The sequence below is a fragment of the Galeopterus variegatus genome, unplaced genomic scaffold (assembly GCF_000696425.1).
Source record: "Galeopterus variegatus unplaced genomic scaffold, G_variegatus-3.0.2 Scaffold1606, whole genome shotgun sequence".
In the NCBI taxonomy this organism is placed as follows: Eukaryota; Metazoa; Chordata; class Mammalia; order Dermoptera; family Cynocephalidae; genus Galeopterus; species Galeopterus variegatus.
The window spans coordinates 296,338-307,092 of record NW_007727717.1 but is presented as its reverse complement, the minus strand read 5'-3'; the positions used below and the strand labels follow the sequence as shown (position 1 = coordinate 307,092).

Genomic DNA, 10,755 nt, shown 5'->3' with positions numbered 1-10,755 from the left:
GTTGCGATCCGTTGCCGGACACGGAAAAAAGACAAAAGACAAAAATAAATAAATAAATAAATAAAAATAAAAAAAATAAAAATTTAACATATAAATGAATGTATGCATGGGGTCAGAAATCCAAAATGGTCTTATAGTTTAAAATTAAAGTATCAGCAAGCTACATTCTTTTCTGGAGACTCTAGGAGAGAATTGTTTCCCTGCCTTTTCTAGTTTCTAGGGGCTGTGCTCATTCATTGGCTTCTGGCTGCATCATTCCAACCTTTGCTTTTATCATCACATCTCTTTCTATGTCTCTCCTGCCTCCCTCTTATAAGGACCCCTGTGATTATATTCGATCCACCCAGATAATCCAGGGTAATCTTCCCAGCCCAGAATCTTTAAGTTAATCACATACGTAACGTCTCTTTTGTCATGTAAATTAACATATTCACAATTTTGGGAGAAGGATATGGACGTTGTTGGGGGCCCATTATTTGCCTACCACATCTTCTTTTGTTTAGAATCTTTGAATGGAAGGGACATTGGAGGGACATTGGATGATATCTTGTCTAATCCTTTTATTTTATTTAGGAGGATATTGAGTAAAGCTAGAGAGTTTGTCTGTCTGCCTCTAACATTTTTTTTTCTTTAAGGTTAAGAAGGCCTTACTCATTTTTGTTTGCTTAACTAAGAACAATACCTTAAATTTTAAGTACTCAATAACTATTTGTTGCCTGGTTAGTGATAGAAACCAGATATATTGGGTCTCTGACTTTTTCTTTAAGTTAGTGCTAATGGAAGTCTTATAAAAATCCACAAACTAAAAATACCGTGAGAAGTAGAAATTGATCTTTTTAAAAAAAATTTTGTAATTAAAAGAAGAAATCATTAATCCTAAAAATAACCGCTTTTTTTTTTTAAAGATTCTGGTTCTCTTTCTCTTGCCTCCTCTCTAATTCTGTCTTCACCATAAAAAATGAATGGAAGAAAGGAGGAAGGGAGGAAAAGAAGAAGAAAGGAAGAAGAAAAGAAATAGAGGGAAGAGAAGGGCAGGAAAGAAAAGAAGGGGAGGGGAAGGGAAAAGAAGAAGATACAGTGGTGTTCCTAAATAGTTTTTCTAAGGTAACTAATGGAATCCAGATTTAGATTTTTTGATACTCTTGCCATTGGTGTGTTCATAAGATAAACCTGTATTTTCTGTGCTGCATATAGTTCATATGTGTTCAATAATTAGGATAATTTAAAAATCAATACTTACCTTTTAAAAACCACTTTATAACTTTATGGAAATTTTTAGAAATTTAGGTTTACCTTTTGACTTAAGATTTTTCTTCCACAGTTTGGAGTCTTGATTAAAATAAAATATTTTCGAATTAAAAAATTTATCTGGTGTTTACACAGCATTTCTTATTGAAAAACATTAGAAATATAGATTTTAAGTTTAGATTATCATTTAGATAGATAAATCACTTATTTTCCAATAAAAAAGCTTTGCCTTATGCTTATCTAATGACTGAATATCTTTTGTTAATATTATTATAGTTTTATAGAATCTGATTTATTGTTACATGAATTTGGATGTATTAGGCATGGTCCTTGAAATAAAATATACCAAAAGTATAATAGATTTTTTTTTTCCTACATGTAGCAGCATGGTTTTCTACTGGTTGTATACTTTTATACATGTCTAATTCTTCCTTATAGAAGGGAGTGAGTTTATGTGAGTATATATGATTTTTTATGAATAGGAGCAGTTATATGTCTATGTTATAGAGTATGGCACTGCCTCAAGGGGCTGTGTTCTTAAATGAGAAATTGCCTAACCCATTCCTATGTTTTTGAAGTTGAATATGTTTTTGTTTTGTGTAGAATTTTGCTCACTTGTTGTTGAATGTTAATAAATATCCTTAGAAGCTATGTAGTTACTATCTGCTTATGTTAGATATTTTGACAGCAGTACAACTCTTTTACGTACTACATAGTATACTTTACATCCTTTACTTTAATGGCTTGAAAAGATTAATGCTTCTTCCAAGTATTTCCAGGGATTGTTTATCTGGAGAAAAGTGACTAATTAATAAATATGATTCTCCCAAAGAATCAGGGAACCTCCCTCCCCAAAGAAGGTGCATAATCTCATTTAAAATTAAGGATATACAATCTTCAAAGAGTAGTAAAATTCTGTAAAGTGCCTTAATATTTTAAATGTTTTGATTATTTAGGCAGTCGTCTTATATAACTTTTGGTTTAAAAAATTTATTGAATACTTGTTATATGTCAGATATTATGTTTGCTTCTTTATATACATTATTTTATTTAATCTTTCCAATATCCCTATGAGGAGGGTGATATTATTCCCTTTTTGTAAATGATATAATTCAGGCTCAGATTGATTAAGTAATATGCCCAAGCTCAAATAGTTCATAAAATATAGAACTGTCATTCAAGCTCATTCTGTTGACGTTAAAGGCGATATTCTTTATTTAATAGCATTTTGTATTTCTGAACACAGGAAGCCAGAAATATGTGTTTTTGTCAACAGGAGTAGCAGCATTTCACTATCATTTTTCACATCAGCCACTTTTATTTCTATAAAGAAATAATCTGTATAAATGTGTGGTTTTTATAAAATCATATGTATATTTTAATCTATGCAAAATGTTTCATATATTTTTAAAGGCTGCTGTGACTTGTGCTTTTTAATATTGTGTAAATTGTACAAGTTTTATTTTGTCTATGAAGATGGTACATGTAAAGTGCTTAGCGACTGTAAAAGGAGACCATGATAAAAGTACCCAATAACTGGCAATGGTTATTATCATGTTGTCTTTCTCTCAGTGAGAAAAATGTTAATTATAAGTTAATTTTAGAATGCGTTATCATAAATTATATTCATTGGGTATAATCTTTTTTTTTCTTGCAGCAACTTGAATTGGTGGAACCAAGTGGATGGATTCATGTTCCCTTAACTGATAATCATAAGAAGCCAACTCGCACATTTATGATACAGATTGCTGTTCTAGCCAATCATCAAAATGGAAGAGATACCCACATGAGACAAATTAAAATATACACACCAGTGGAAGAAAGTTCCATTGGTAAATTTCCTCGATGTACAACTATTGATTTCATGATGTATCGATCAATAAGGTGACTTTAAAATAGAACAACTCATTAAACATATATTTGTTTTATCCTGTAATTAAATATTATGAGAGGTATCTTTATTGAGAGAAGCATCAGTTATTTTGCAATTTTGTATACATTGGAAAGTATTTTATTGCGATGTTGATAAATAAATTTTTGGTCCTATTATCTTTATTTTCTTTAACATAATAAAGCTCACATATTTTACACTACTAAAAACAGATTTGAAGCCAATTGTTACATTTCCCCTATATCAAAAGAAAACCAGTTGAACTAAAAATTTCAAGGTGTACAAAATTTTTTACTAACCAGGTGATTATTTCATATAGTGATCATGCATTAGAGTAATGGTCTATTGCATTTTTTTTTTTAAAGATGACTAGTAAGGGGATCTTAACCCTTGATTTGGTGTTATCACTACCACACTCTCCCAAGTGAGCCACAGGCCATCCCTATTGCATTTTTGGGAACAAAACTATGTTTTATCAATATATATTATCTTTAATAGGTCAAACTTATTCTTTATTCTACCCAGAGGAAGTTTATTTTTTTAATACTGGATCTTTTTTTAAGCAGTGTCAAAGTAAACTTAGCATTAGGTATGTAATGAGAACCAATCTGATTTGGGGAATATAATTAATTGTCTCATATTTACTTCAAAAAAATACAACACTAGGGGTGTCTATATCCTGAAGATATGTTAGAAATTGCCAGTATAATCTGCTGTTTATTTCTATTCTGGTGATACTTATAGAAGAATTAGTTTCAAATTTGTGTATGACACTGTAGCATTCCCTGAGTGATAGTATGTGCTGTAAAAATTTTTTAAATATATGAAATTGTCTTTATATATAAAAAGATTTTAAAGAAACACATGGGAATGTGTTTCTTTCCATGGTTTAAAATAAGTAGATTTGATTCTGTACACTTCTTTCCTCCTATATCTGTTACTTTTTGGGGAGATGATTATTTAGCCACAGATTAGCTCTTACTTGGGAAGTATCGGTTTGTGCATTGCTGGGTAGACCTATGTCTTAAATGGTAAAGTTTTTAAAAATAATAGTGTGGTTGCTTTATTCTGGCAGAGTACTAATTAACTTGGATACTATTTAAAACAAACAAACAAACAGGTTTTACTTTTTCTCATCAAAAACTTTGCTTTTCTTTCTATGAGTTCCAGAAAGAGTTTTATTATTATTTTCGTTTTGTTGTCTTTGAAGTAAAAAACATGGTAGGTGACTTATTGGGTCACCATAAAGTCTGTAACCAAAACTTATTTGGAATCACCAAATTAAGCAGAATATAGTTGTGGGATGCTGGGAAGGGTAGAAAAGAGGATTGAAGGAAAACACGTGGATAAAAACTAAAGGAAATGAAGAGAATTGAGGAAATAATAGAAATATACGCTAGACTGATGCTTTGCTTTAGACTGATAAGGAAATCAGTCGTGTAAACAACAGGGTCTTAGTCTAAGAGAAAAATCTAATTTTAAAAAGTATAGCAGGTTGTGTTACTACTTACTGCTTTTTAAAAATTTGCTTAGGGGAAAAAAATAAATAAAAGGAGGAGGACCAGTTACTATTTACATGATTCAGTCTGTTATTTCCTACTGCTGATAGTTTGTTTAAGAGACTCCTAAAATTAGGAGGTATTAAAAAGAATGCTGAGAAAATTGGTATGTATTCTACTTTTACTCAGTTTCTTTTTTTTTTCCTCATATGCCATTGGGCTGACCATCTTATAGGCATGGGAAAAGTTGGTAGCTGAAGAGTATGAGGATAATGTTTCCCCTTATCATAAGGATAATTTAAGATACAGCTAGACCATGTATTACATTAACAAAGCATAAGTATCTAAAACAGATGCATTTCATTTAAGAGTGCAAATTATGTATGTGACCAAGAATTGTATCAAAATATATAAAGAACTGTTACAACTCAACAGTAAGAAGAAGAAAATGAGCAAAAGATTTGAACAGTCACTTTGCCAAGGAATATATATGATTGGCAAGTAAGCATATGAAAAGGTGCTCAACTTCTTTAGACATTAGTGAAATGCAAATTTAAACCACAATGAGATATCACTACATAGAATGACTAGAATGACTATAATTAAAAAGATAATTCTAAGTGCTAGCAAAAATGGTGGAGAAACTGGACCTCACATTGCTGGTGAAGATGTAATTAATGTATAACCACTTTGGAGGACAGTTTGGTAGTTTCTTAAAAAGTCATTCCATTCCTATGTATTTATCCAAGAGAAAAGAAAGCATATATCCATACAAAGACTTGTACATTAATGTTATAGCAGTTTTAGCAGTTGTAATACCTCAAAACTGGAAACAACTCAAATATAGATAAACAAGAGAATGCATAAATGAATGGTGGTATATCCATATAACAAAATACTACTCAGCAGTAAAATGAACAAGATGCAACTACAAGGATAAATTTCCAAAATAGTTATGTTAGGAGAAAGAAGCTGTACAGAAATGAGTACATACATATGATTCTATTTTTTATAAAGTGTTAGAAAATAGAGACTAACCTGTAGTGACAGAAAGCAGATCAGTGGTTGTGCAGGATTGGGAATGGGTAAAGAAGCGGTAGACAGTTCTGGAGGATGATGGAAATGTTCATTATCCTGATTTAGTAATGGTTTCACAGGTATATACAAGTGCCAAAACTCATCAAATTGTATATTTTAGATGTATGCAGTTTATGTGAATTAGACCTCAATAAAGCTAACAAAAAATAGTTTGTTCTCCCTGTTTCAAATAGGAATCACCTAAAAGAGACTAGATTTGAAGTAATTATATTTCTTACTGTATAGGACCTGAGAAAAAACTAAGGTTGGAAAAACCATTGTAACAGTTAATAAAACAACTATAGCAAGTTTACTGATTCATTTGCAGTCAGTAATAACTTTTGAGTAGTTATAAGATTAAAATTTTTAATTTCACATGTAATCTAGGTATATTTTCAATCATTTTATTAGCTGAGGATATGTCACAAACTCTAAAAAATTATTGATCTTTAAAATACAGTCATAGAACACTAATAAATACACAACTCTAAATGGACTAGTTCATTCAACTGATTTTTTTGTCGTTGAATTAGATGTAATAAGGAAACCAAGATAAATCTGATGCAGACCTGCTTTTCAGGCTACTAAAGAAATAATAGGTTGCTAACCAACCAAATCAGAAATTAGAAAGTGGCAAGATCTCTAATTGGTTAATGAGAGTGTCGAGGAAAAGAGAGTTTATTTCCTGTTCAGGAAGATACAGGTGAAACTAAAGAAGACTTTGTGGAGGAGGAAGAATTTTGGAAAGAAAGACTGTCTGTAATAGCCGGTCACTTTTCAAGCCTTTTCTTGAATCCAGGCTATCATTGTTTTTATATGAGTAGCAATTAATTTGAAACAGATTATTTGTGTTTTCGGCACCAAGTGATGTTTTGTACATTTACTCTCATTTGAAAGTGTTCAACGATTAAAACACAGACATCTTGAAAAGTGATTTTGGACACCATGCTATCTGCTATTTTAGACATATGACTTTTGATTTAGTACATATTATTACACTACAGTGTAAATTTTTATGAATCAAATATATATAATATTTAATAATTTATCTAGTGTTTTTAGATTGTAACTGCAATAAAATTCTTAACTAGTAAAAAATTGGTTTTTTAATATATTGCTTTTATATATTTGTTTATTATATGTTTTAATTGAATTCCAGGTTATTAGTTTTAATTTTATTGGTTAGCTTTTAAAAATGATAAAATTTGCAAAATGTGTTAAAGCATTAGAGAATATAACCAATGTAGTTGTTTTAATTACTAAATTTGTAGCCAACAGCTTTCCACCAATGCAGTGCAGTTCAGTGATCACCATAAGATGTTCTTCCATGATGTATTCACTTTTCTGATGTTGAGAACAAATTACCATCCTCTCCCTGTGGTCCTAGAAAGAATACTCAAAACTGTCTTAATAGACTTTATTCTGAGACTAGCTGTCCCCTTTACACTGGCCTTCATCTGTGGCTGGAGATCCAGATTTTAACACATCATTTCCTGTTATTACTATAGCAGTATCAAAATACTGATTAGTTACCAAGAAGTGAAGTATCCAAAAGACTGAAGCAGAGAGTTCAGCCAGCTGTTTGTTTTTCAACTGTTAAAATTTGTAAGAATCACATGTTAAATGGATGTGGAGACAAAATAGAGTGTAGACTTGGTAAAAGGAGGATAACAAGCCATCCAACTATTAAGTTATAACACACTCAGGTGTTTGCCAAAGACAAAGGGAAAAAATTTTACTTTTTATTAAAAAAATAGTGCCTATTATTTAGGGTAGCATTCAATAACTAATAGGAAGTGCAAGTAATGCATTCTTCAGAAATTTATTTCATTTTTTCTTAAGTCATCTGTGTGGTTTAGAACAAAATTCTTCATTTCTTTCTTGAAATCTTCAATTGTCAAACTGGTAATTGGGTGAAATTTTGACTCTTTTTTTTATCTGTCTATATTCAGTAATACTAAGGCCTGTACATTCTTTCTCTGCATTATCACTTTGAGTTTCACTCTTTCACACCATTCTTAAGTCAATTGCAGGAAGCTCCCAGCTGAACCATTGGCCTTTAGTTTACACTAGGATAAACTTAGCAAACGATATTCCTGTGGCTTTCTGTAAGTATCTATACCAATTCCACATTACCTATATAAATGTACCTATATAAGTCAAAGTCCTCTAGTGTCCCTTCAAGGCCATACATCTTTCCTGCCTCTTTTACAGCTGCTTTTTCATTATTTTCAGACTTTCTTGTTTTAGCCAAGCAAATACATTTGTCTGTTTTAAACACACAACTCCTTCATTCTTACTTTTACTCTTTAATATGTAATATCTAGTGGCCTGTAGTCTTGTCGCTATTCTACCAATTTATATCACTCAAAGTTACTCCCTGGAAGCCTTTACTTGCCGAGTTTAGTCCTGTATATTTTTGTTCATTATTCTAAATCCCCTCAGTGCTTATATAATCTGCCAGTACTATGTTAACTTAGGAATGTTTTATTGTATATATTACTAACTCTTGAAGGCAAGGAATCAGTCCTATTCATCCTTGATATTTGCATTATTACAATTTTCAACATCTAGTAGGTATGAAGTAAGTACTTATTTTTTATAAAATCTTTCACTGACAAATACTTTCACATTTTATGTCTCATTTTCACAAAATCACTGTCAGGTTTACATTTAGCTATGCATAACAGAAACTTATACATGACAAATAAATTTTTATATTTCTTATATATTAAGAAGTCTGGAGGTCTATGGTTACTTTATTGGTCCAGTAGCCTAGTAATAGGGGCCTTCTGAGAATTTTTAGGTCATTCTCTCAGAAGATAATTGCTGTAGATCTAGCTATCACACTGGCATTTGGGGGAGAAAGAAAGGCTGAGTGGCATGGCCACATCTGTGCTCTTGATAGAAAGGAAGAAGTTCCCCAGGAGTCTCTAGTGTACTTCGTAAGTCTCATTGGTAAGAACTAGATCTCACGGCCACCTCCACCAGAAAGGAGGCAAGTGTGTCTAGGAAGGCAGGAAACAGGATTGCCATTGTTGACTGAGGCAAATCACTGATTTTTAGGGCTGAACACATTGCCTCCCTGAAATAAATAAACACACCACATAAATAAAAGAAAAAGCAGTTTTCTTTATGCAAGGAAAAGGGAGAATGGGTATTCTGTAAACAGTGAACAGTGTCAGCCACACACAGCCTCTCAAACTTCAGCATCCTCATCTGCAAACCGGAAAGAAAAGCAGTACACCTCAGAGGACTGAGAAAGGTAATAAATGTAAGTACTTAACTTAGCACAGTGCCTGGCAAGTAGTAAGTATTCAATAAAAAGTAGTTGCTATCATTGCTGTTATTTTGCCTTCATACTGTTTCATCTGAGAAATCTGTGGGAGAGAAATAGCTGTTTTTTCCCTCTTCCCTCACTAATTCTTCCGCACTTAGGAAGGTGAGTGCTAGTTCTGCAACTCTACATGTATGGTGACCTTGAAATCCCCTTTTCAGCTTCTGTGTTTTATCATACACTATATGCTAACCTCACTATACTAGCCATTATATAGAACTTTACCACATACAGCAATACGAACTTCTGAATTCTGTAATTGTTACAGTGGATGGAAACCAAAACTACCTTTTTAGCTAGATTAACTACATTGTTTGTCCTTTTGAGCCCATACAAAATTATATGAAAATCGTTTCTTGAGTTTTTCAATCTTACCAAGAAAGAAAAGAATACCTGATAATGCTTTCTAATGTTGTAAGCTGGAATAGAAGCTATACAACACTAAGTTCTTTAAGACACACACTTATCCCCAGAAATAGCCACTGAGCATCATGCTGAAAGGAAGCTCCAGCACATTCTTACTGTATCTAACATTAGTTCTATGCCACTCTTCTAGACCCATTTCTTACTCCTGATTCTAGTTCTGAATCCCTTAGCTTCTGATAGCTGCTTTTTCTTGTTTCTGACCTTTCTTGGCCTTTTAAAATATCACAACAAGCATTGTTTTCCTATCTCCAAACCTGTCTCCTCTAAATGTTCCTCTCAGGCCACTTCGGATAAAATTTCTCTATTGTGGTCAACAGAGTAGAAGACCCTTTTCTAGACCATCTCTAATAAAATAATATAACGTAATTGATCATTTAGTAACTCTGTGCCAATGAAGAAAGAAAAATACAGTTTGGCTTATGAAGTTTATTAAGGCAGATAGTATGCAATATATTTTATTAAGATTTACTTAGAGAGTAATCCAAAGTGTCCATTTTTAATTATTAAGGATATTTGATTGCTCATCTCTATCAAATAAGATGTTTACATGTGTAAACATGTAGTTACATGTAGTTACAAGTGTATTACATGTAGTTTCCAAGAGGAAAACACTGCATCTTTTTTCAAACAATCAACATGTACTATTGAATGCCTTAAATTCTGTGTAGAATATAAATAAGTAGAAAACATGTTTTCTATTCAGAAAGAACTTACAGTCTAGCTGATAATGATGACTAGGAATACACAGAGACATTTACACATTCTCAATGTAAAGTGGTATTGTGTGAAACAGATAATAAGTCTTATATTATTTTTATAAGGGCAGATATCAGCAATACCCAGTGTAGTTAGTAAGGTTCTTATGGCAGAGATAGAAATTTATGTATTTAGAAGTATCTGAAGAGGCCCCCTTCCTAGATTCTGTACAAGATGAGAAATGGAACATACTGAAAATGAAGGCCAAAATATCACCTTCCTTCCTGATAAACAACACATTGATGGATGTGTTTTTAAGTTCTTAACCCAGTTGGGCTTCTAACAATGAATCCCAGAGACTTACATCATAGCTGGTTCCACTGAGTGGGGCAGGAAGTTCCCTAGAAGGAGAATAGAGCTATTAGATGAGTTCACCTCCTCAGGGATGGCGTAAAAGGATATAGAGAAGCTCAGGGTAGAGGAATTGAGCTTCCTTTCACTTGAGATCATCAGGAGTGGGGAAGTGTTCCTAAATTTATACAGGTACAGCCAGGTATTAACAGGAATAATAGATTTACGCA

The 10,755-nt window shown here is 32.2% G+C and overlaps 1 protein-coding gene across 1 annotated transcript in view; it reads left to right on the top strand.

The window, feature by feature from the left end:
* LOC103594690 (anaphase-promoting complex subunit 10-like) overlaps window positions 1-10,755 on the top strand; it is a gene marked incomplete at its 5' end in the record, with an annotated part of 243,592 nt that overhangs the window by 69,202 nt on the left and 163,635 nt on the right. Inside the window, one exon of the mRNA XM_008577933.1 lies at window positions 2,906-3,080. Within this exon, the coding sequence (XP_008576155.1) occupies window positions 2,906-3,080 (175 nt within the window). The remainder of the gene's footprint in view (window positions 1-2,905; window positions 3,081-10,755) is intronic.